The 25,241-nt window shown below is 39.8% G+C and overlaps 5 protein-coding genes across 5 annotated transcripts; all 5 read left to right on the top strand.

The window, feature by feature from the left end:
• Positions 1-3,914: 3,914 nt before the first annotated feature.
• Positions 3,915-6,839, top strand: LOC116214573 (receptor-like protein Cf-9 homolog). The gene is made up of 4 exons (XM_031549959.1): positions 3,915-4,222; positions 5,092-5,364; positions 5,446-5,917; positions 6,624-6,839. Exons 1-4 carry the CDS (start codon positions 3,915-3,917, stop codon positions 6,837-6,839), a joined length of 1,269 nt encoding a protein of 422 aa, XP_031405819.1.
• Positions 6,840-6,883: 44 nt separating this feature from the next.
• On the top strand, positions 6,884-7,746 carry LOC116214572 (receptor-like protein 41). The gene is made up of 3 exons (XM_031549958.1): positions 6,884-7,054; positions 7,203-7,283; positions 7,444-7,746. The coding sequence occupies exons 1-3, from the start codon at positions 6,884-6,886 to the stop codon at positions 7,744-7,746; spliced, it is 555 nt and encodes a 184-aa protein (XP_031405818.1).
• A 1,566-nt stretch (positions 7,747-9,312) lies between these two features.
• LOC116214571 (receptor-like protein 35) lies at positions 9,313-12,113 on the top strand. The gene is made up of 2 exons (XM_031549956.1): positions 9,313-9,961; positions 11,227-12,113. The coding sequence occupies exons 1-2, from the start codon at positions 9,313-9,315 to the stop codon at positions 12,111-12,113; spliced, it is 1,536 nt and encodes a 511-aa protein (XP_031405816.1).
• A 1,062-nt stretch (positions 12,114-13,175) lies between these two features.
• Positions 13,176-20,729, top strand: LOC116214570 (receptor-like protein 43). Its single transcript, XM_031549955.1, has 6 exons — positions 13,176-13,344; positions 13,464-13,693; positions 17,525-17,597; positions 18,704-19,196; positions 19,874-20,300; positions 20,382-20,729. Exons 1-6 carry the CDS (start codon positions 13,176-13,178, stop codon positions 20,727-20,729), a joined length of 1,740 nt encoding a protein of 579 aa, XP_031405815.1.
• A 2,282-nt stretch (positions 20,730-23,011) lies between these two features.
• Positions 23,012-24,639, top strand: LOC116214569 (receptor-like protein 48). Its single transcript, XM_031549954.1, has 3 exons — positions 23,012-23,567; positions 23,805-24,170; positions 24,572-24,639. Exons 1-3 carry the CDS (start codon positions 23,012-23,014, stop codon positions 24,637-24,639), a joined length of 990 nt encoding a protein of 329 aa, XP_031405814.1.
• Positions 24,640-25,241: the final 602 nt, after the last annotated feature.

Here is a 25,241-nt window from a genome sequence, read left to right as displayed (position 1 = left end):
AAGGCATAGTCGATGACATCCTTGTATGGCTCAATATCTCTTTTTCTTGGTTTACCGGGTAAGTCTATCAGAACAAATGAGCTCGATATCATTATATCGACTCATTTGGGTAGGCATACACTTTTAGACTTAACCACCAAGTGGCCGTGAGATATCGCTCCCGTTTCGTAGGAGGGACAAATCCTATCTTGATCACTCACATTCCTCTCCATGCTCTGTGGTATACCCAATAACTGTCTTTATAACCATCCTGTTACAGTGGCGTTTGACAGTATCAAAGTATATGACATTACATGTAGGAATCTATGGTGACCTCAAGTCAAAGGACCATTACACTATAGTCACTTTGAGATATGCTAATGACAATCACGTAACAACCCATGTAGCAATCTCATGGCGGATCAGTCCTATACACATTACTCTTAATGTATACATGTGGTGTGATTTGATATCTCCATATCCATGACCTATGAGATTTGATCATCAATCAACACTTACACTAATCTAACCGTATTATCGTTGTCCTAATTAACGATAATACTTTGACTATGGACATTTAGGAATAATGTTCAGTAATTATAGGATCTCACAATCAAGTCACACTTGATGCCTATTGAACCTACTATTCCAAGGACATTATTGTGTAAAATCATATTTAGCGCAATCTACACAATAACAGATATGCCTCGTAATATAATGAAATACATGTCATATTACAGAACTGATGATAGATTGTATCTAGGGCATACACCAATTCCCAACACTTTCCTCAATGGGAATGTTTCTATTTTAGAATAATATCACCATATAGCACGATAATTTTGAAAATTTTCACTACATAGCACATATCATATTAATTTCACTATTTAACACAATATTTTGAAATGTTTCAATACATAGCACAACAAGCAATAATTTCACCACATAGCACAAAATTATGAAAATTTTTCATCCCATAGTACGACGTTGGTTTTTCGTCAATTTTTCAATTTTTTGTGCTATATAGTGAAAAATTTTCATAATTTTGTGCTATTTGGTGAAATTATTGTTTGTTGTGTATTCATTTCATGAAAAAATTTCAAAATATCGTGTTAAATAGTGAAATTAATACGATATGTGCTATGTAGTGAAAATTTTCTAAATATCGTGCTATATGATGATAACAACCCTTCTATTTATAGTTAGTGTTCCTGGGCCTTGTCCCCCAGTAATGGGCCCTTTAGACATATCTTCAATTGGGGCGGTCTATTGATCTGTTTTTCTAGGGCCCAATCTCTTCCATGAGTTCAATTCCTGTCAATTGTCTCTTATTTTCAGGCGAATTAATTCGTTCGAATATATCTTATAAACTTATATTATTTAAGTGAAAGTCTGATTTTGTAATTATCACCTTATTCATAAAAGGTGGTTGAAAAGTTGGACGTACTCCTTCTTTTTAGTTTAACTAGATGGTGACCCACGCATTGCGCGGACGAATAAAAAGAAATTTTAATATACAAATCTTGAAGTATCAAAACTTATTCGTATTATTAAATAATGTAAAATTTAATTTTAATATATATATTATATAAATGATTGAGTTCTATGTAAAAATAGGAATTGAGAAAAAGAATCTAAGGCTATAAAAATTAATTTAGTATTAACTTTTTGGTTTAATTATAATATAATATGTAAAACTTGGATGAAAAACAGTAAGTATCAAAACCATCAACTTCAAATTTGCATTAAAAAGTTCATTCAACAAATCAAAATTCAACTATAAAAATGAAAATTTTAGAGAAGACTACTAAAACAATCAATAATGAAGTAATTAATTCGAAATTTGCATTAACAAATTTATACAATTAAGAATAAATACATAAAGCTTATGAACTTGAAGTTCATGGAGAAAAGTTTTCCATTATATTATGATATGATGAAATTATAGTAAAAAAGAAATGTTCTTGGCGGAAAAGTCTAACCGTTACTGAAGCAATACCCATAATGGAATTGCAATAGAGAAGATTATTAAAATTTAACAATCAATATAGATGAAATTAGTTTGACAAATGCATTAAAAGATTTATTCTACCAATTAAATTTCAACGAAAGAATTAAGAATAAATAACTAAAGCTCGTGACCTCGAAGTTCATGGAGAAAAGAAGTCCATCAAATTATAAAATAAAAATTAAAAAGAAATATTTAGGGAATAGAAATTCAAAAAGTCTTACGGGCACCGAAAAGATGCTCATAATGAAACTGCAACATAGATTCTATCAACACAATCAATATCAAAGCAATCAATTTCAAATTTGCATCAAAAGTTCATTAAGGGAATCAAAGTTCAACCAAGAAAATAAAAATTTAAAGAAAAAAAGAAAAAAGAGGCTTAACATCATACATACCTACAATATAGAATGATATATATAAGTCTGTTTTATGCCTTCCCTTTTTTTCGGTGGAATTGTTCTGCCTTCCCTTTTTTTTCGGTGGAATTGTTCTGCCTTCCCTTTTTGTTTCCCCATATACATAGTCTGATACACACACACACACATATAATGCGGTTTGCACTTATGTTATTTTTCTTTTTTGATAATCTTATGCATATTATTAAATATATATACATATATTCCGTTAATATGAAATTAACCGAATATATCGATATTGGTTGGATCTTCCTTTCTACTTATATCTATGCAAAAGAATCGATATATATATATATATATACATAGTTTTTTTTAATGTCCTTTCTACTTATATGGCCATGCAATATATATTTGTAAGAATTGATATATATTTTGCTCTATATTCTTAAAAAATTTCTTTAATACATAAAATATGATGTGGCAAAGCAAAATAGCTCCGTTTTTTATTTTTGATAATATGACGGCATAAAAATTCGGCTCATACTTTGTTTTAATATATATATATATATATATATATATAGATAACGCAATTGAAGGTGAGAAAGAGTGGAAGGGTAATATTTGTCCACTTTTTTTTTTACTAACCCGGGGTGTCCAGCCTTTGTCTGACTAATCCCTGGGGCTCTGTGAACCCCCGGCAGCGCACAGAGCGGGTAATAACGCCAAAAGCGCTCCGGTGGCCCTAAAAGGATTCAAACCCTGGATTGAGTGCAAGTTTAGGCGCACCTTAACCACTAGATCAAAACCCTTTGAGGTTATATATGTCCACTTAATATTGCTATCCGCACTCTTTTTTTTTCTAGTGTCAACCTCTTCCAATTCACATTGAATCACATTATTTTGTTTCTTTTTCAAATCTACGTCCAATGCTAACTTTTTATTTTTCATAAATTTTTTTCTTCTCACAAATCAATGCATCCATGGGTGTATTGAAAAAAAAAATCATCATAGTTGGTGCTGGCTAACTCATTTGATGATGCTAAATGAAAAAGTTGATCTGATTTGTTGACTGCACTGCAGCATACCATGTCAAATGGTTCAAGTAATCAAATCTAATTATCAAATCAAATTGATCTGTGTGATGGATGACAGCATTTCCCTGGTCCACGCCTGAGTCTACTGGGAGTTTTTGTGGAAATCTCGTTCTCTCCGTTTTCTTCTGGCGGCTGTATTGTGGAAATATCAATGCTGCTGCAATATACAAATGCTATACAAGTGACTAAGAAATTTCAATGTATTCTATGCAACACTACATAATGATAATTAGTATTATCCGTAGGGTCGGCCCCACGAGGGAGAGATATATTGAACCATTTGCGCATTTGTTATCAACGAAACTTTGACACAGCATTTTCTATACGAAGGGCACACTCTTTCAGTGGTTCTCAGAAACCATATACCGAACATGAGGATTTGCCGCATGATACTTCTTTTGCTCCTGCAGTTTATGGTTGCTTTAACCGTATCATTACCTTCTACCTTTCCGCCTGAGCTTTCAAATCACGACGATGAGTGCAGAGCTCTGCTCGACTTCGGTAATTCATTCATCATCTCCAGAAATGCCTCTTAAGGCAAGCTGTGATATTTTCTCCCCTGCCTCCTATCCGAAGACAGCATCATGGACGAAAGCCGCAGATTGCTGTCTGTGGGATGGGGTGGCCTGTGATGGAGCGACGAGAGAAGTGATTGGCCTTCATCTGAGTTGCAGCTGGCTTCAAGGAACCCTCCATTCTAACAGCACCCTTTTTTCGCTTCGCAGTCTTTGGAAACTCAACCTTGCTGGAAAAGATTTTGGTGGCTCTCAAATTTCATCCAGGTTTGGCATTTTTGCTAGAATGAGACATCTTAATCTATCTCAATCCGGGTTATCTGGACTCATTCCATTGGAAATGTGCCACCACTCCAAGCTACTTTCCCTCGATCTCTCGGGCAGCTACGACGCTAAATACCCTCCAAGACTTGAGAACCAATTTTGAAAAGGCTCGTCCAGAACTCGACCGACCTTAGAGAGCTTGTTCACGATTGTACTGACGTGTTGAGAATTTCGCCCGTTTCCATAAGAAACATTTCTTCCCCCTTGACACATTTAAGTATTACTAGTAGCTCTTTGAGGGGCATATTCCCGACTAACATTTTCGATCTCCCGAACTTCTGCACTCTCTACTTGCCCTATAACCCCGATCTAAAGGGCACTCTTCCCCAAATAAACTGGACCAGTCCGCTTGTTCCCTTGCATCTAGAACTAGAATCGACGACTTTAAGAGGGAAACGTAGCTCCGTTTGTTTTCAAAATCGTGATTTAAGATTTTAATTTTAACTTTAACTCAAAACACTATACAACAAAACACACATTTCAAAAGTCAAATTGGTGGGCCCCATATATTATTAAAATACAATCTCATTATAATTAATTATCTCTACCTTCCATTCATTTTATATTTCAAAAGTCAAACTGGTGGGCCCCATATATTTTTGTCTTCTTCTACAATCACAATCACAATCACAAATTCGTGACTTTAACTCCGAAAACAAACGCATTGTAACAGAATCTATTGTTGGTGATGGGCCTCCCCCAATGGGGGCCCAAGAAAGCCCAAGCAAACATTTGGTCCAGCCCATGGAATGAAGCAGTGCCTGCCTCCCCCTTTTCTGGTCATGACAGACGTTAACTGTCATGGATGGCAGATTGCTTATAAATATAAGGAGGGGGCAGCAGAACGAAGAGGAGAAGACCGCACGATCAGACACCCGAGTTTTCCAGACATTATCACCTGGCGCCCTATGTGGGAACCATGAGCAGCTCAGGATCTTGGACCTTTCATCGAGCAACCTGAGTGGTGCCCTAGAGTTCGAAACAATGTTCTCGAAGCTCAAAAATGGCATACTCCTCTGGCTCCCATCAAAGTTGCGACTGCTAGTGCAAAACAATGGGAACTGCTCCTTCCCAAATCTCGACATGTTAGTACTCTCTGATTGCAGCTTAACCGAATTTCCATATTTCTTGAGTTCTTAAGAACTTGGCTTGCTGGACCTGTCAAGAAACATGATTGAGGGGCAGATTCCTCAATGGTTATTTAGCATAGGGATTGATACCTTGGAGTTCTTAGTTCTATCTGATAACAAGATTACCGGAGTCATGTCCCAATTCCCTTGGAATTGTATAGATTTCGCTCTCCTTAGTGGAGACTTCCTGGAGGGACCGCTCCCAGCCCTGCCACCTACAACTTACTTATCTGATGTCTCAAACAACAAAATCTCCGGAGACATCCCATCTTCATTTTGTGGAGTAAGTTCATTAAGAGATCTGGTTCTGTCAAATAACAATCTCAGCGGCACCGTTCGGGAATGTTTTGGGAATTTGACTAATCTGGGGCGGTTGAATTTGGGCGGCAATCAGCTAGAGGGTCCATTGCCGAGATCTCTTGCAAACTGTACAATATTAGTAGATGTAGATATCAGCAAAAATGAAATTTCTGACACTTTTCCATACTGGCTGATTATCCGTGTTGAGGTGTTGAGGAGTAAAATATGATAAATTCCACATCGGAAAAGAAAAGGAAAATCTATGAGTTAATATGTTACTTGGGTACCACCACTTATCAGCTTGAGCTTTTAAGTGGATATGGGCACAGGTCCGTATAAACCCAATAAAAATTTAATATGGTATCAGAGCCCTGATTACGCGTAGCGCGCCCACGCGCATATGCGCACCCATGTCACGCTAGGCCCAATATGTCGAGTGCAGCCAAGAGTGCGCCTCGCCCAAGCACGGAAGATGAGCCCGGCTCAAGGTCAATTGTTGAGGGCAGGTGTTTAAGGGCACGTGACAACGTGTAGACAGATATAAACCACACGTTGCACGTGAGAGTGGGTGTTGAGGCGTTGCACGTGAGGGCGGGTGTTGAGGTGTTGAGGAGTAAAATAGGATAAATTCCACATCGAAAAAGAAAAGGAAAATCTATGGGTTAATATGTAGCTTGGGTACCACCACTTATTAGCTTGAGTTTTTAAGTGGATATGGGCCCAGGTCCGTATAAGCCCATTAGAAATTTAATAATCCCCAACTTAAGATCTCTTGATTTGCAGTCAAACAAGTTTTATGGTTTCATTAAATCCGAAAAAAATCCGTTTTTCCTCGGTCAGCTAGAGTACTTCTCTATCACTGCAAATAACTTCTGTGGTCTGTTGCCAGTAGTGAACTTCTTTTCAAATTCTAGATCTCGATCATTGATTTATCAAATAATGGTTGCAAAGGTCCCGTACCAATTCCACCCCCGGCAATTGGTTTCTATCCTGTGTCTGGAAATGAGTTTATGGGTGAGATTACGTCTTCAATCCGCAATGCTACTGGTCTTGAGGTCATCAACTTGTCTAACAACAGCCTGAGTGGCACCATCCCTAGTGTCTTGCAAATTCCAATACCAGTCTATTAGTGCTCAATCTTCAAATGAACAAGTCTGTCAGCCAAATTCCTAAAATGTTTGTCCCAGAGAACAAATTGACGTCCATTGATTTGAGTCAGAATCAACTTGGGGGTGCACTACCACGATCTTTGGCAAATTGCAAGAACATGGAGGTCCTTGATCTCGGCAACAACTACTTGGAGGATCGCTTCTCTGTGTGGTTAGATGCTCTTCCTGAGCTGCAGGTCCTTGTTCTGAGATCCAACAGTTTCCTTGGCCCTTTAAATTGTTCCAAGAACACAGATCACCCCTTCGCGAATATCTCTTTAATGTTCGATTCTACTCTCCGACAACAACTTCTCTGGTCCTTTACCGATTACAATCATCGTCAAGGCAAATGCCATGAAGAATGAAGAGAAAGGAGGTCTGCAGTACATGAAGAGTAGACGCTATGGTTACCAAGATTCTGTCAAGGTCATCATGAAAGGGATGGAGGGAGAGTAGGTTAGAATTTTGACCGTGTTCACGACTCTTGACATGTCTAGGAATCCTTTGAAGGACTGATTCCAGAAGCCGTTGGATATCTGAAGGCCCTTAGAGGGCTCAGCTTTTGTCACAACACTCTTACGGGCAGAATCCCTTCTTCTGTAATCTCGAGTGGCTGGACCTCTCCTCAAACAAGCTCACTGGGCAGATTCCTACAGCATTAGCAGAGTTAGCATCACTATCCTACTTGAATCTCTCGGTAGATCAACTCACAGAGCCCATCCCTCAGAGCACACAATTCGACACATTCAACCGTGACTCTTTCGATGGAAATCCCAGATTATGCTGGCATCCCTTGCCACAAGCATGTGGAGATGATGCACAACCCTCAACAACTTCCCCAGATGAAGAAGGAATGAACTCGGGAACCAGATCGAATGGAGAGCTGTAGTCATGGGCTATGGATGCGGTGTTGGATTCGAGATTTCAGGGGGATATATCATGCTAGAGACAGGGAGACCGAGGTGGCTGGTGAAGATGGTTGAGAGGAAACAAACCGGCCAACGAGAACTGCTATTCCAAGAAATCACACAAGGTAATGTTTACTGCAAATTCTTCCTTTAGGTCATGAATTGCACATCTTCTAGAAACATATTTGCCCTTCGATCTCATGCTGTTCATATTTTATTCTGCAGTTTTCTCTATCTAAGTTCGGTTAATCTGTAAGAACTTTGCACCTATAACAACCTTGATTTTCATCCTGAACCCTTTTTGTTTTTGAATCTCCATGCAAAACCTTGTGAATCAGGAGAAGCCGAGGTCAATAAACTGGGCAAACCAACAAAGAGACAGGGGTTATCTCCAAACAGCTGATGCGCAAAAGAGCTTTTGATGAAGTCGGGAATCTTCAGAGCCCTCTTTGCTAGAATAATGTTGCTACTATAATGAGTTCCTGGACATATGTAACAGAGTTCTTCCATTTTTCATGCTATTCATAAGCACGCACTTGTATGGTATTACAGGATATGTTTTATAGGCATGTTTTCTGAGGTGATTCCTATTACTGAAAATGAAGAGAGAGAACTGGAAAATACTCCGGGATGAAGAGGATAAAGTTAGAGCTTGTTCTGGTAATCTGCACACAGATGCACCTGCTATTGTGCGTAAACTGGCATCGAAATAATATAACCACCAATGAACATGTTGATTACCCTGAAGAAGTACCCATAAGCAGAACGATTGCAATAATAGTACCTGCAAAATCGCAAATATAAATATCCTGTAGGTGACAGATCTACTCTTCTTGACATATATTCTCGATCTTTTCCCCGTTTTAACTTACAATTTTTGTTTTCAGGGCTCACCGTGACATTTGTGCTTCCCCTTCCAAATTCAGAACCAACTTCAGCAATCTCCTTCTCACCAAAACTCGCATGAATTGAGTGACTGAATTAATATGAGTTACTTGCTGCAGCCAAACTGGAAAACAAGGCCGAAGCCCCTGGAGCATATTAGTCACAATTTAGCAAAGCTATCCCGAGCTGGCCTTCCTAAGTTGTCTCAGATTGTCACGACGGCAATCACCTTGACTCAACCGTGTCTGACACTTCGATTCGGGTATATATAAGTTTTACTGCTACTGGCTTAACTCATTCAATTGACGATGCACATGGAATATGTAAAACTGATCGGAGATGGGGGGACCGTACTGTAGTAGCTTTCATAACCGCTTCGAATGATTGAACTAATCCAAATGGAGGTCAGGATCAAGCGGACTGCACGTAGTGGTCAACGCCTTAGTCAGCTGGAAATTTGTGAGGAGAAAACAGACACTTCCATTTTTTTCTCCCTTTCTTTGTTGACTACTTGGTGAGGAAAGTGACTGGGAAGAATTCCACGACACATACTAAATTCAGCACGTTATGGGGTTAATAATTTCAGCGATATATCCTTGATAATTCATTCCATCTTAAACACATCAAATTTCATCTTCAGTCAGTATTACTCACAAGACAAGATGATCAACGTTTGGCTCTTTCCCTGCCTCCTGATCTCTTTCCTGTTATACTCCTCCATTGCTGTTTCGGTTCCCAAGATATCATCCCCTTCGTCCCAACATCTGAGCCATATGGGAGAGTGTGAAGCCCTGCTTCAGTTCAGCCATTCATTCATCATCATGAGAAATGCCTCTGGATATGGCTGCGGCAATACCTACACTTCCTCTGTTTGCTGCTCCGTCACTTCATATCCAAAGACAGCCTCGTGGAAGAATGGCACTGGTTGCTGCTCGTGGGATGGGGTCACATGCCACAGAGCGACTAATTACGTGACTGGACTTGACCTCAGCCGCAGCTGGCTCCAAGGGACCTTCCATTCCAACAGCATGCTCTTTTCGCTCCCCAATCTTCGATGGCTCAACCTAGCTGGTTGCAATTTCTATGGCTCACAAATTTCACCCAAGTTCGGTACCTTTACAGAAATGACCCATCTCAATCAATCTAATTTTGGATTCTCGGGCCGTGTTCCTCTGGAAATATCTCACCTTTCCAGACTAGTTTCACTCGATCTCTCTAACTCTAATCCCATTGGTCTTGTAGCAATAGAAAATCATAGTTTCAAAAGGATTGTGCATAATCTCAGTCAACTGAGAGAACTTGTTCTCGAAGGTACCGATATGTCTAGAATTTCTACTATTTCCCTCGCAGACTTCCTTCCACTCTGACATCTTTGAGCCTTGGATTCTGTGATCTGCGTGGGATATTCCCACTTGCCATCTTCCATTTCGCAAACCTCCGCGGCCTCTCTCTTTTTCAGAATATTTATCCTAAAGGCACTATTTCTCGAGCAAACTGGACCAGTCCGCTCATATCCTTGGATCTATCAGATACAAACTTCCACGGGTCAATTCCTACTTCACTGAGGAATCTGACATCTGTGGAACATTTGGACCTCTGGTACTGGTCCAATCCCACCGACACTTGGAAACCTTGACCACCTCACCCACTTGGACCTTGGAGGTGACGAGCTCAGTGGCACCGTGGACTTTGAAATGTTCTCAACACTGAAAGATCTCCAGTACCTTTACCTTCCACAGAACCTCAATGTGTTGTTGCAAAGTGATGGGAACTTATCCTTCCCAAAGCTCAAGGTGTTGAATTTGTTCGGTTGCAACCTGACCGGGTTCCCATATTTCTTGAGTTCTTCGGAAATTTGGAAGTATTGCTCCTTAATGGGAACATGATCAGTGGACGGATTCCTGAATGGTTTTGGAGAGTAGGGAGGGACACATTGACACTCTTGGATCTCTCATCTAATAATTTCGCAGGAGAGATCCCATCATCAATCTGTGAAATGAGTTCACTACAAGAACTTGAGGTCTCAAATAACAGACTCAACGACACTTTTCCGAGATGTTTGAGAAATTTAAGCAGCCTCTCCAGCTTGCATTTGAGCAAAGTTCTATTTCGAGGTCCTCTGCCAAAATCTCTTGGAAATTGTACGAGCTTAGTGCGCTTAAATGTCAGTTATAATGAAATATATGACACCTTCCCATGCTGGTTAAATGGTAGCGGCAGATTGAGGATTCTAGATTTACAGCAGAACAAGTTTCATGGAGTTGTTGAAGATCCCCTCCCTCCGCAGCTTTCATACTTAAGGCTCTCCAACAACCATTTTTCTGGAGAGTTGCCAATAATTTTCTCTATGAATTCAACAATTTATTTTGTTGACTTAGCTATTAATAATTTTGACGGACCACTCCCAATTCCACCTCCCACTATTTGGTTCTATTCCATTTCGAACAACAAGTTCAGTGGACACACTCCTTATCAGATATGCAGAGCCACGGGGCTAAATGTCATCGACCTATCCAATAACATGTTGACGGGCACCCTTCCTTATTGCTTTAAAAATTTCATTGCCCACCTATCAGTATTGGATCTTCGAGCAAATAAGTTTGTTGGTGGTTTACGTGAAATATTTGTCCAAGAGACCAGCTTGAGGACGATCCGCTTGAGTCAAAATCAACTTGAAGGAACCCTGCCGCGATCTTTAGAATATTGCAAGAACTTAGAAGTTCTGGATCTAAGTGAAAATGAGTTGGAGGGCAGCTTCCCTTATTGGTTGGATACTCTTCCAAAGTTGCAAGTACTTGTCTTGAGATCCAACAAGTTTTGTGGTCCGATTGATAGTTCCAAGAGAAATAATCATCCCTTCCCGAAACTGCGCATTTTCGACCTCTCCAACAATAAGTTTTATGGTCCTTTGCCAGCTAAGTACATTGCGAAACTAAAAGCCATGAAGAATGAAGTGAGAGGTGGTTTGCAATACATGGGCGATGAATACTATCAAGATTCTATTGTGGTGGAGATGAAGGGGCTGAAGATGGAGCTGGTGAAAATTCTGACCTTGTTTACAACCATCAACTTCTCAATCAACTTCTTCGAAGGAGAGATTCCAGACTTAATTGGAGATCTGAAGGCACTCAAGGGACTCAATTTTTCTCACAACAGTCTAAGTGGTAACATTCCTTTTTCTATGGGAAATCTGACTAATCTTGAGTGGTTGGACCTCTCCTCGAACAAGCTCGCCGGGAAGATCCCCAGAGGATTGGCAGATCTTGCGTCACTCTCCTACTTGAATCTCTTAAACAAACAGCTTGTGGGACAGATTCCTCAAAGCACACAGTTCGACACTGTCAACCGCTCCTTTGACTGGAATTCGGGATTGTGTGGACATCCCTTACCAAAGGCACGCGGGAACGATGCAATACAAACGCACCCCTCAACTTCCCATGAGGAAGAAGAGAAATGGGATTGAGCGGAGAGCAGTGCCGATGGGCTATGGATGTGGACTAGCACTTGGGATTTCAGCTGGGTACATCATGCTGCAGACCAGGAGACCGAGATGGTTAGCAAGAATGGTCGAGAGGAAACGACCCAGGAAAGCAAGCAGAACAAAGAAGAATGCTGCCTCGAGAAATCATGCAAGGTACTTATTTCATGACAAGTTATTTCATAATATATTATGGGATTACATGGCTGCGAACATGTCTGTGTGTCTTCACTAGGACAACATTCAATTTTCATGATGTAGCTTTCGTTTCTCTAATTAAATTTTCTTGAGGAAAAATTAATTGTAAATCATTCAGGAGGAGCACCAGAGGCCGGTGAAGTGGGCGTGCAGCGGGGCAAAGAATGGCTGGCGGAGTCTTCGAACTACAGTAAATCTGAGTTCTCGTAATGTTTAGTCTGGTATTGATGCGTGTTCCTTTTTTTTTTTTTGGAATAATTTATGACTCTTTTATCTGTTATAAAAAATGTACACTCATCTAAGAGAAGCTCAAAGAACAAAACAGCAAAAGAAAGATTACAGATCAAAATTGCAGCATCGAGCCTCAATTGATGAATTGATGAAGCTCAATTGATGCGTGTTCTTAGATGAAACACGACAGAATTTCTCTGTTTTTTGAGGCATGTTCTTATTTCAAGGCAATGAACCTTCTTATTAATTTCTTCATCAATTCATACATAAAGTGGGTGTGCGTGGACATCGAAGAAGACTTGTTTGACTCGAACTCTGAACTATCTAGTAGCAGTCGTCTTCTCCCGTTACATCCATATTCAATTCATTCATTGCCACTTGAGATACTTCTGAAGCATACTCTTTCCCTTTCACTTCCTCCTCTCTTTACTCCAAAGCCATTCTATAGATATTCCTGCTTTTCCCACCACTAGTAGCACATCATCTCGTTCTTATTCGTCCCAACAGTTGAGCCTTGTAGATTAGTGTGATGCCCTGCTCCGGCTCAGCAATTTATTTATCCTAACAGAATATGCGTCATTATAATGTGACTTTCCCTCAGTCACATCATATGCAAAGATGGCCTTATGGAAGAACAGCACTGACTACTGCTCGTGCGATGGGATCACATGCCATAGAGCAACCACTTACGTGATTGGCCTCAACTTCAGTTGCAGTCAGCTCCAAGGAGGCCCCCATTACAACAGCACCCCCTTTTTGCTCCCTGATGTTTGGTTCAACCTCTCAGGTAACGATTTCAATGGCTCACAAATTTCGCCCAACATTGGTGGTTTTACAAGATTGTCACACCTCAATCTCTCTTCATCTGGATTCTCAGGGCCTGTTCCTCTTTAAAATATCTCTCAGGCTTAATGGGGGATCCCAAGAGGTTTGGCAAATCTTTCATCACTCTCATGGTTGAATCTCTCAAATCACCAGCTCAAGGGACAGGACAACAAAGCACGCAATTCGACACTTTCGGCTACTCCTTTGATAGGAATCTTGGATTGTGTGGCCATGCTTTGCGAAAAGAATGCGGTAATGATCAAGACAAACAGACCTCTCTACTTCCCATGAAGAAGAAGAGACAGAGTCTGGTAGTATGATTGAATAGAGGGGGTTTTAATGAGCTACGGATGCGGACTTTCCTTTGGGATTTCAGCAGGTTACATTATGCTGGAGACCAGGGGTCTAGGAGACCAATATGCTTAGAGAGAATGGTCACGAGGCAACGACCCAGGAAAAAAAATAGGCCGAAGAAGAATGTGCCACCTACAAATAATCGAGGTATTTTTCACAAAAAAACTCTCCCTTTAATTCTATGTCCATCGCCATCACTAACCATCTTAATATTTCTTAAGGTTCTGCATTGCTACTGAGCAACAGAACTTACTCGTCTTTTGTTATGCATCTTTCATTCCTCTAATTTAATTTTGTCAATGAGAAATTATAAATCATTCAGGAGGAGCGCCAGACGCCAATCAATGGGTGGCAAGACGGAATTTAACAGATGGAATCTTCCAAAAACGAGGAATCTGAGTTCTTGTACTGCTTTATAGAAAACAACGGAGTGCGTCTGCTTTGTCAATGCTCTTATATCATATCTCTGGTATTATACTGTAAATCTAATTACGAAGATTGGAGAAATCTTCATCTTCTTTTTGTTCTTCTTATTCCCCTCAATTTTTTTTTGGCTAAATCTTCTTATTCCCCTTTAATATATACTATAGGCAGCTCTACATGTTGCGTGGGTTTATCAAAAATTAATAAAGTATAGTTTATTCGAGTTTTATGAAGAAATGTTTTAATTTACTTGGATATATATTTTTAAATTGTTTTTAATATTTTATTCACGATGGATAATTTTTTTATTTTTTAAAGAAATATTTCATATCTTCTTGATTACGCACATAGTATTAGACGATATCCTACCGACATAGGATATTGAAAAGTGCGAAGAGACAGTGATAGAAATGGAAGGATACACCAACATTCGATCAAGAATTAAACAGTCCGAGCAACCGGAAAGACGTTTAACCACTAGCTCAAGGTTTCAAAAAAGTAAGTCATGACGCATTCTCGCATCGCACTTCGGTTTTAATATATTATAATTGATTGATTAGGAAGACAAGAGGAATCTTCATCTTCTCTTCTTGTTTTTCTTTCTCCCCTTTAATTGATTCTGTAAAGACCAAGCAGCGCTCCCTTAGCTGTCCCTTGTCAGCACAAAACAATCACCTCGACCCCGAGCAGCAATGGCAGACACTTACAGTGGCTCATCGATCGGAAGCCTCTTCTCAGGCAAATATCATCGCTTCAACAGCATACAGTGATCGAGCACAATGGATCCAGGCTGTCACCACAGTACCTGGGTGTTGGTGTTGGCCGGAATACGAGTAACTGGATGACTTTGAACAGTCAGTCAATGCCTTTGGTCTTTATTTGCATCAATTTAATGTGGTTGAAGAAAATTCTGCAAAATAAGAAGGCAGAGACATATATTTATCCTTATTAGGCTGTCGATAGTCATAAATCAAAGAAAAAGGCTGTTAACTTCTTTATAATCTAACAGAGAAGAGCTTGTTTGAAGTCGATGAACCATCTTTTCTGAATATGTCTCATTATCCGCATCGAATCATTGCATAAGTATTCTCATTAGACAGATTCTTCATGCATGTGTTGAGTCAGGGAATTTGAAATAATTGCATTGCTTGCTGTCAACAAAAAAATATTGTTAGCCTGACTTTAGGTATCAATTGATGTCATTATCAGCTTACAGCTTAACAGATGGGATAGGACACATTGATGATATATGTTGCGAACATACGATAGCATAATTTTGAAATTATGAATCATGCCGGTAAACACCATTATAACAGAAGTGTATCTAATATAGACTTCTGTAACTATTCTAGTTTTGCTACTGGAGGCAAGTGCTCATTGTGTGGAGCTGAATGAGATTAGTCATTTTCCAAACCAACCCTTCCTACGAGATATTAGTACCGAATGGAGTGCCATTACTTGATATGTATAATGACTCATTTTAAGTATTACCACTCTTCCTGGTCACGTGTCTTTTTGTACTCTATCTGATTTAAGACCACATATTTTCAAGTTTGTATTCTCTCATTGATATATGGTCTCCAGTCACTGTTGTAACTTGTAGTACGTGGATGTCTGGATCTGTATTGAAGATCATGTAATAAGAAGTAGAATTTTAGAAGTTTAAATTCATAAGTCCGGATGAGTGTGAATTCCTTTTATATATATATATACATAAGTTAAGAGTCTAGAGTTTAAGCTAAAATTATATCTATTCTCACGCTTACCATTTAACAGAAAACAACCAAATGACCACACAAGAACTTACCGATTTCTGAAATTTGACACAGACGAACGCTCTCAAGTTTGGCCCAAATTGAATTGAGAAAAGAATTAATTCCCCATTCAAGATCTAATAGCTAAGCTTTGGTACCATTTGTGACGTTCTGTTTCCAATCCCTGGTCATGACAATTGCTCGATTCCAAGTCCCGGTCGCCACTCTCATTCCCCTTCTCAATCTCAGTCTCTCATGATCTCTTCTCCCTCCCCCATATTCCCTGAGAGATGAAGGCAAAAGACAGTCTCTCCGCAACGTGTGGAATCGGACGAGGTTTTAAGGGAAGTAATTTGGGGAAGAAAAATCCATAATTGCACATAGTACTTAATAAGAAATAATTCATCTCGTTAAATAATGATAGATTCGTAATAAAATATAATAATTAATCCATATATTTATTGTCGCAATAAAAAAATCATGGATCTTACAGTAACCACCTTGATATTTCTAAAGTTTCTGCATTGATGAACCCAATTGTACATCCTCGATTTCTATTATGTATGCAGCTTTCATTCCTCTAATTAATTCAATTTTATAAATGGGAAATTATAAATCTCTCAGGAGGAGCATGAGAAGCCGATAAATGGGTGGCAACGTGGAATTTGGCAGATGGAAACTTCCAAAACGGGGAGTCTGAGTTCTTGTCATTTTTGTAAATGCTCTTGCATCATATCTTTGTTATTCTACTGTAAATCTCATTACGAAGACGGGAGAAATCTCCGTCTTCTTCTTGTTTTTCATTTTCCTCTTCAATACTATTGTGATTTTGTGAGACTGAATCTGGGCTCCCTCGGGCATCCCTTGTCAGCATGAAAAAAAAAAATCACATTTACCCCTGAGCACCTATTTGACAGTAATCCCTTGTTTAATAAACCTCCATAACCCTCAATAACTCGCAATCCAGACAAGCTGTAAACGATGATCGAGATGTAGATGAGATCCCGCCATGGATATAATTTGCCAGTCCCTGGATGGTGGTGTCGGTCGGAATGCCAGTGAGTGGATGACTTTGACTAGTCAGTCAAAGCCTTTGGTCTTCCATCATTTTAGCGGTTGAAGAACATTCTGCACGATAAGAAGCCAAAGACATAAATCCTTATTATGCTGTCAATTTCTTTACAATAACAGGAAAGAGCTTATTTTCAAGTCAATGGTCCATCTTAATCTCTTTATCTAAGTGGGTGTATAAAGTTGGGTAAAGTTGGACATAACTATCTCTGTTTCATTATCCACATCGAATCATCGCATAACAAATCACATCGTACTGTTTTCATTCTTAGAAAAACGTAAAACAATCACAATTCGTGCCTAAGAGTCTCATACTTTTGAGCCATATCGGTGAGGTGATGCCTTGCTTTTTACGGTGCACCACGCCCAATGAGCCCCAACCAATCCAGGTCCGAGCTTGGTCGGCTTAGTAAGAGATAAATTTCTCACACTCGTAAATTTTCTATATTCACAATATTCAAACCCAAGATCTTTATTTAAAGAAAACAAGCGTCAAACCACTGGTACAAAGTCTCAGACAAATTCTGCATTCATATGCAGAGTTGCGTCATTGATATGATTGCATTGCTTGCTGTTAACATTAAGAATTCTTCAGTCTTGGAAACTGCAATAGGTTCACTAAGCACGTCTTCTGACAACTTTTACAATAATAAAGAGTAATGTGGCCGTAAAGACCATGTTAGTGTGACTTTAGGGCATTGATTGTTGTTATTTTCTTACTGATTGACATATAGGCGAAGACACATTGATGATATGTTCTGGTAATTCCGAATTATGAATCGGGCTGATAAATGCCATTATAACCAAAATATATTTACCGTACAAAACAAGAAGTGCAACTTCTTCACATGGATTAATTCTTAGTAGCTCTGTCATACGGAGTAATAAGCTGAAAATGACAGCATGGAAGAGTCGGTCGAAAGAATAATTAAGACAACGACCAAGGAAACAAAGCTAATGAATGACTTACTCAGTCTTTACTCTGATTTGATCATCCAGGAAGAAAAACCAAGAAGTGCACTTGGGGCTGGGGTGTCTTCTTAATTAGAAAAATATAGATGTTCTCCAACTATATATATTCACCTATATTCCTTAATTCATCTATGCGATCCAACCCAAAATTTCATCAGCAGTCAGTAATCAGCATTTGCTGAGAAGACAAGATGAGGATGATGAATAATATTCAGGTCTTCCCCTTCCTCCTCCTCTGTTTCCTCTTAGTACACCTTTCTGTAATTGTTGCTGTTCCTGACGTTCCCACCAGTACTAGTAGTAAGACGTCATCCCATCAGTTGAGCCATACCGATGAGTGCAATGCATTGGTTCAGTTCAGCAACTCATTTGTCATCACATGGGATGCCTCTCAAGACTGAGACTATCTGATCACTTCTCCGAAGACGGCCTCGTGGAAGAACAGCACTGATTGCTGCTTGTGGGAGGGGGTCACATGCCACACAGAATCAAATTATGTGATCGGCCTCGACCTGAGTTGCAGTTGGCTCCAAGGACCCCTCTATTCCAACAGCACCCTCTTTTCACTCCAAAATCTTCAGCAGCTCAACCTAGGAGGAAATGATTTCAACGATTTACAAATTTCACCCAGCTTCAGTACTTTTACAAGATTGGCACACCTCAATCTCTCTCATTCTGGATTCTGAGGTTCCTTTCCTCCGGAGAAAATATCTTACCTTTCTGGACTAGTTTCACTTGATCTCTCAGGTTACTATGTTGAAGGTGGTGTTCCAATGAAGAAAGATCATGAATTCAGATGGCTTGCACGAAATCTCACTCAGCTGAGAGAACTTGTTCTTGATAGTACCGATATGTCTGGAGTCTCTCCTATTTCCCTCACCAACCTCTCTTCGACTCTCACTTCTTTGAGTCTTTCTGATTGCTCTCTCCAAGGGACATTCCCCGTAAACATCTTCTATCTCCCAAACCTCCGCAGTCTCTCTCTTTTATGGAATGTCGATCTTACGGGCACACTACCCCAGACAAACTGGACCAGTCCCCTTGTCTCGTTGGGTGTATCAATGACAAATTTCCAAGGGTCGATACCTGCTTCGATGGGAAATCTGACATCCATGAACTATTTGGACCTCTCTGTCACTCTGTTGACTGGCCCCATCCCACCAACACTTGGAAACCTCGAGCATCTCACCTACTTGGACCTCAGAGCTAACAACCTCACCGGCACCGTGGACTTCAAAATGTTTGCAAGGCTCAAAATCTCCTGCATCTTTCTCTTAGACAGGACAACCTCATTGTGTTGTTGCAAAGCAATGGCAGCTATTCCTTTCCAAGGCTCCAAGTGTTGGAATCGTCTGGTTGTAATCTGGCCGAATTCCCCTATTTCTTGAGCTCTTCGGCTGAGCTGAGATATTTGGATCTTTCTGAAAACATTATTAGAGGATGGATTCCTGAATGGTTTTGGAGAGTAAGGAGGGACGCATTGATATACTTGGATCTCTATTCTAACAATTTCACTGGAGAGATGCCATCATCAATCTGCCAATTAAGTTCGCTAGAACATCTAGATCTCTCCAATAACAACCTCGGTGACACCATTCTGACATGTTTGGGGAATTTAAGCAACCTCTTACGATTGGGATTGAGCAACAATCTATTTCAAGGTCCACTCCCACGATCTCTAGCCAATTGCACGAGCTTAGAGTCTTTAAGTGTCGGTTACAATGGAATACATGATACTTTTCCACGCTGGTTATTAAATGCTACCGAGAGATTGCTTGCTCTAGATTTGCAGCAGAACAAGTTTCATGGTGTCATTAATGAAATTCCCCTCACTCCGGTGCTAGACTACTTAATCCTCAATAACAATGATTTTTCAGGACAGTTGTCAGTAAACATTTTTCGAAACTCACATGTTAGTGTCATTGACTTAGCCAATAATAATTTGGAGGGACCACTTCCGATTCCACCACTCGACTCTGAGTTCTATTCCACTTCAAACAATAAGTTTAGTGGAGACATTCCTCATCAGCTCTGCAATGCCACTCATCTAGAGACTGTCGAGCTGTCCAATAACAGCTTGACTGGCACCATTCCTCACTGTTTCATAAATATTACTGCCTCTCTATCAGTATTAAACCTCCCAGCAAATAAGTTTGTTGGTCAGATACCAAATATATTTTTCGCCGGAAACAATTTGAGGATGATTCACATAAGTCAAAATCGACTTGGAGGCATGTTGCCAGAGTCTTTGGCACATTGTGAGAATTTGGAAATTCTGGATCTTAGTGAAAATGAGTTGGAGGGTCGCTTCCCTTATTGGTTGGAAACACTTCCGAGTTTGCGAGTACTTGTCCTGAGATCCAAAAAGTTCCACGGTCCGATCAATAGTTCCAAAAGAACTAATCATCCCTTTCCAAAACTACAGATTTTTTATCTCTCCAACAACAGCTTTTTGGGTCCAATGCCAGTCAAGTACATTACCAACTTGATAGCCATGAAGAATGTAGGGAAAAGCAGTTCGCGGTATATGTGTGTGGGAAATCATATTGGGGCATATCAATACTATCAAGATTCCAGTTCCATGGTCATGAAAGGCATGGAGATGGAACTAATGAAAATTCTGACCGTGTTTACAACCATGAACTTCTCAAGGAACTTCTTCGAGGGAGAAATTACGGAAGCCATTGGAGAGCTAAAGGCACTCAAGGGGCTAAACCTTTCTCATAACAATCTTACGGGGCACCATTCCTTCTTCCATTGGAAATTTGGTTAATCTTGAGTGGCTGGACCTTTCTTCAAACAGGCTCACTGAGGAGATTCCGACAGCATTGGCAGATCTGTTGTTCCTTTCCTACTTGAATCTCTCAATGAATCAACTGGTAGGACTTATCCCACTGAGAACGCAGTTCGACACATTCAAGAGTGACTCTTTCAAAGGAAATCCTGGATTGTGCGGCCATCCCTTGCCAAAATCGTGTGGGACTGACTCGCAGCCGTCACCAGCCCCTTCAACTTCCACTGAAGGAGAAGAGGCTGAATCTGGTCATTGGATTGAATGGAAAGCAGTGCTAATGGGCTTCGGATGTGGAGGGTGCTCGGGATTTCAATAGGGTATATTGTACTAGAAACCGGGAGACCGTGGTGGCTGGTGAAAATGGTTGAGAGGAAATTCACTAGAATAACAAGCAAGCCGAAGAGAAGTGCTGCCCCAGGAAATCGTGCAAGGTACTTTCATCAAAAGTTTCTTCCTTTATGTCGTGTATTACATGCTCTTCGGTGGCATATACTGACAATATTTTAGAAGCCTTCAGATTTCTTTCGGTGGTTCTGCAATTCTATGGGAGCTGATTTAATTTCTATACTTGTAAAAGATTGATTCTTCTGAGAACCTTCTTTTGAATCAAATTCCAGGGGTCGGCAAGGCCTGTGAAATGGACCACATGCATGACAGGCAGTATGGCCTTCAGGCCCGATTTCAAGGAATAAAAGTCCTGATGATGATGCCAGAGCTTTGGAGACCTTATATTTCGCGAATTTCCTATGTATATATCTGTTTTTCCATGTTTGTGTTTATTCAGTACTGACAGAATTTCTGCTCTTTTGATGTTCTGTTTGCATACAATATGGTTGGTATTGTACTAGTTCTAATACTAAAATTTCGAATAATCATTCTGTCCCTGGAAATATGAATTCCCAATTTTATTTTGTTCAACGACTAAGCCGGCCAGCTGTAAGCTGCCCAAACGTAAAGGTACAGCTACAATTCTCTGGTATACTGAATTCACTAAATTGTGGATTCAGAAGCAATGCAGTTCTCTTCTCTTCTCTTCTCGCTGCCATTCGCGCAAGTTGATGGCTGATGCACTGCGACAATCAAGCATAGTAAGATATCATAGTAACATTAACATAAGGTTTCGTGTGACAAATTGACTGATTGTTACTAAATAACGAGGTTCCCTGATGGGAAATTATAAATGGTTCCGGAGGAACACCAGAGGCTGATGATTGATGAAATGGTCAGCAAGGCAGAAAAAAGAATTTCTCTGTTTTGCATCAATGCATTGATAATCACGTCATATATCTTTGGTATACTACTAAAAATGTCATTACGAAAGCAAGAGAAACATCTATCTTCATCTTCTTTTTATTTCCTTTATTTCCCACTCAAATTAGTGTCTGAAACTTCCATTCCAATCAAGAAGTTTGATTGCTATTGGCTTAAGTTGGAGTTTGGAGGTTGTACAGTAGTTAGTTGCATGTGGATCACGACGACTGTACTTGGTCGATGATGCCTTAGCTAGTCAGCTGGAAAAGTCGAGACATCCCCAACACTTTTAATAGTCAGTGGTCTTTAGTTCCATCCTTTCAGTGAACATCATGTGAGAAGACTTGTTTGAAGGAGACTCCTCTGTACATGCCAGTTAACTCTGTCTCAATCAATCAACTACACTCATCGAATCATCGGACAATCGAAACTATTACCTACCATATAACGTGTCAAATAAGTTCAACGTCTTATATATTGCCAGCTGGAAAATTCGTGGAGAAAAGAGAAAGTTCCTCTTTTCTCCTTTTTCTCTTTTTAACTGCCTGTAGTGAGGAAACTCACTGGGAAGACTTCCTACAGCGTTGGCGCTGTTCTTGTTGTTGAAAAATAAAAAATAAGTACAGATCATGCTCTCATTTTTCAGTTACAGGTAGTCTTTTTCACTATCGAACCTAGAACCTTTTGATAGTCATGCCCTTAATTTAAGGGTAATTAAATAATAGAACATAAATTAAATGGGTAAAAATGGGAGTTGAAAGTTAGACAAAAAAGTTCATTTTCCTTTCATAATAGTAAGAATAGATAAACTACATATAAATTTGTTTCGAGAGATGCTATCTTATTATATTAAGGTTTTTATGGCAAAAACACGCAGATATATTAATTCTAATTATAAGTCTCACGTGCAATGCATGTGTCTTTCTACGAGCTTAGTGCATTTAAATGTCAGTTACAGTAGAATTTACGACACTTTCCCATACTGGTTATTAGATCCTACCTTCTACAGCATGCATGCTCTAGATTTGCAGTCAATTAAGTTTCATGGGGGCATTAATGAAATTCCCCTCCCTCCGCTGCTTTTTGGCTTAATCCTCTCTGATAACAAGTTCGAAGGCCCCCTTCCAATTCCACCACCCGCTCTTCAATACTATATTGTTTCAGACAATAAGTTTGGTGGAGACATTCCTCACCAGATATGCAATGCTTTTGGGTTAAAGATCATCGACCTATCCAATAACAGCTTGACCGGCTCCATTCCTCATTGTTTTACTAATTTTTATGCCTCTCTATTAGTATTGAATCTCCGGGGAAATAATTTTTTTGGTCAGATACCAGAAATGTCCGTCCAGAATACCACCTTGACAACGATTAGCTTGAGTCAAAATCGACTTGGAGGCACCCTGCCACAATCTCTGGCATATTGCGAGAATTTGGAGGTTCTGGACCTCAGTAAAAATGAGTTGGAGAGCAGGTTCCCTTTTTGGTTGGAAACTCTTGCAAATCTGCCAGTGCTTGTACTGAGATCCAACAAGTTCTATGGTCCGGTGGATAGTTCTAGCAAAAGTGATCAAAACTGAGGATATTCGACCTCTCAAACAACAACTTTTTGGGTCCTCTTCCAATTAAGTACATAGCCAACTTGATTGCCATGAGGAATGAAGAGAGAACTCAGAGAAGGGGTTTACAATATATGGGTGGGCAAAATCAATACTATCAAGATTCCATTGTGGTGGTCATGAAAGGGCTGGAGACTGAGCTGGTGAAAATTCTTACGGTGTTTACAACCACTGACTTCTCTAGCAACTTCTTCGAGGGAGATTCCAGAAGCCATTGGACAGCTAGAGGCACTCAAGGGGCTAAACTTTTCTCACAACAATCTTACTGGCATCATCCCTTCTTCCATTGAAAATTTGGCTAATGTTGAGTGGTTGGACCTGTCCTCAAACCTGCTCACTGTGGAGATTCCAATAACATTGGCACATCTGTCTTTCCTTTCCTACTTGAATCTCTCAATGAATCAACTAGTAGGACCTATCCCTTGGAGCACACAGATGGACACATTTAAGAGTGATTCCTTTGATGGGAATCGTAGTTTGTCTGGCCATCCCTTGCCAAAAGCATGTGGGACTGACTCACAGCAGTCACGGCCTCTAACTTCCCCTGAAGGTGAAGAGGCCGAATCCGTCCATTGGATTGAATGGAGAGCAGTGTTGATGGGCTTTGGATGCGAAGTTTTACTTGGGATTTCAATAGGGTATATCATACTAGTAACCGGGAGACCCTGGTGGCTGGTAAAAATGGTTGAGAGGAAATATTGGACTAGAAAAACAAACAAGCCGGAGAAAAGAGCCGTTCCAGGAAATCCTGCAATGTATTTTCATCACAAATTTTCTTCCTTCATGTTGAGTATTACATATTCTCCAGCAACATATAGTATCAATATTTTAAAAGCCTGCCACTTGCAGATTTCTTTCGGAATTTCTTTAATACTGGGTGAGCTCATTTAATTTCTGTATTGGTACTAGATTGATTCTTCTGAGAAAGTTGCTTTGAATCTACATATTCAGGGTCATGCGAGGCCAATGAAATAGACCACCTGACAGGCAGGACGCCTTCTGATGCTTGCAAGCAATAAGAGTCCTTCTGATGATATAAGAGCTTCAGAGACCTTATTTTCCAAAAAATTCCACACAATTTATGCTCTTTTAATGTTCTGTTTGCATGCATCCTCGGTGTTGTACTAGTTCTGATAATAAAGATTTGAATAATCAATTTTGTCCCTGAGATTATAAATTCCCAACTTTATTTTGTTCAACGGAAAGAAGAAATACAATTATAATCCTCCGTTGTATTCAATTCGTCAAATTGTGGATTCAGCGGCGCTGCAGTCCCCTTTTGTCCTCTTTTGTTCTAGTTGATAGTTGATGTGCTACGATAAAGAGCTTGACGCTATTCCTATTTCTCACTTGTATTGCAAGAAAATGTGCAGATAAGCATAAATGAGACGCGATATTGCACTTGCTAATTAGGAAGAAATGCCATGGACATGGACATGGTTGAAGCTCTACGTACATACCTAATGGAGGGAGATAGAAGGGTTGGTACACCAGATCATTGGAGGAAGTCGAATCTAAACTCTGTGCTAGAACATGGGATTTATTTGCAGCAGAAAGACAACTGCAACTCTGTGGACTTGCTTTTGATACATCATAGCACAACATTCACAAAACGTAAAGA

This window comes from Punica granatum, chromosome 7 (assembly GCF_007655135.1).
Source record: "Punica granatum isolate Tunisia-2019 chromosome 7, ASM765513v2, whole genome shotgun sequence".
NCBI lineage: Eukaryota > Viridiplantae > Streptophyta > Magnoliopsida > Myrtales > Lythraceae > Punica > Punica granatum.
The sequence above is the reverse complement of the archived record's forward strand: the minus strand, read 5'-3'. Positions and strand labels throughout refer to the sequence as shown.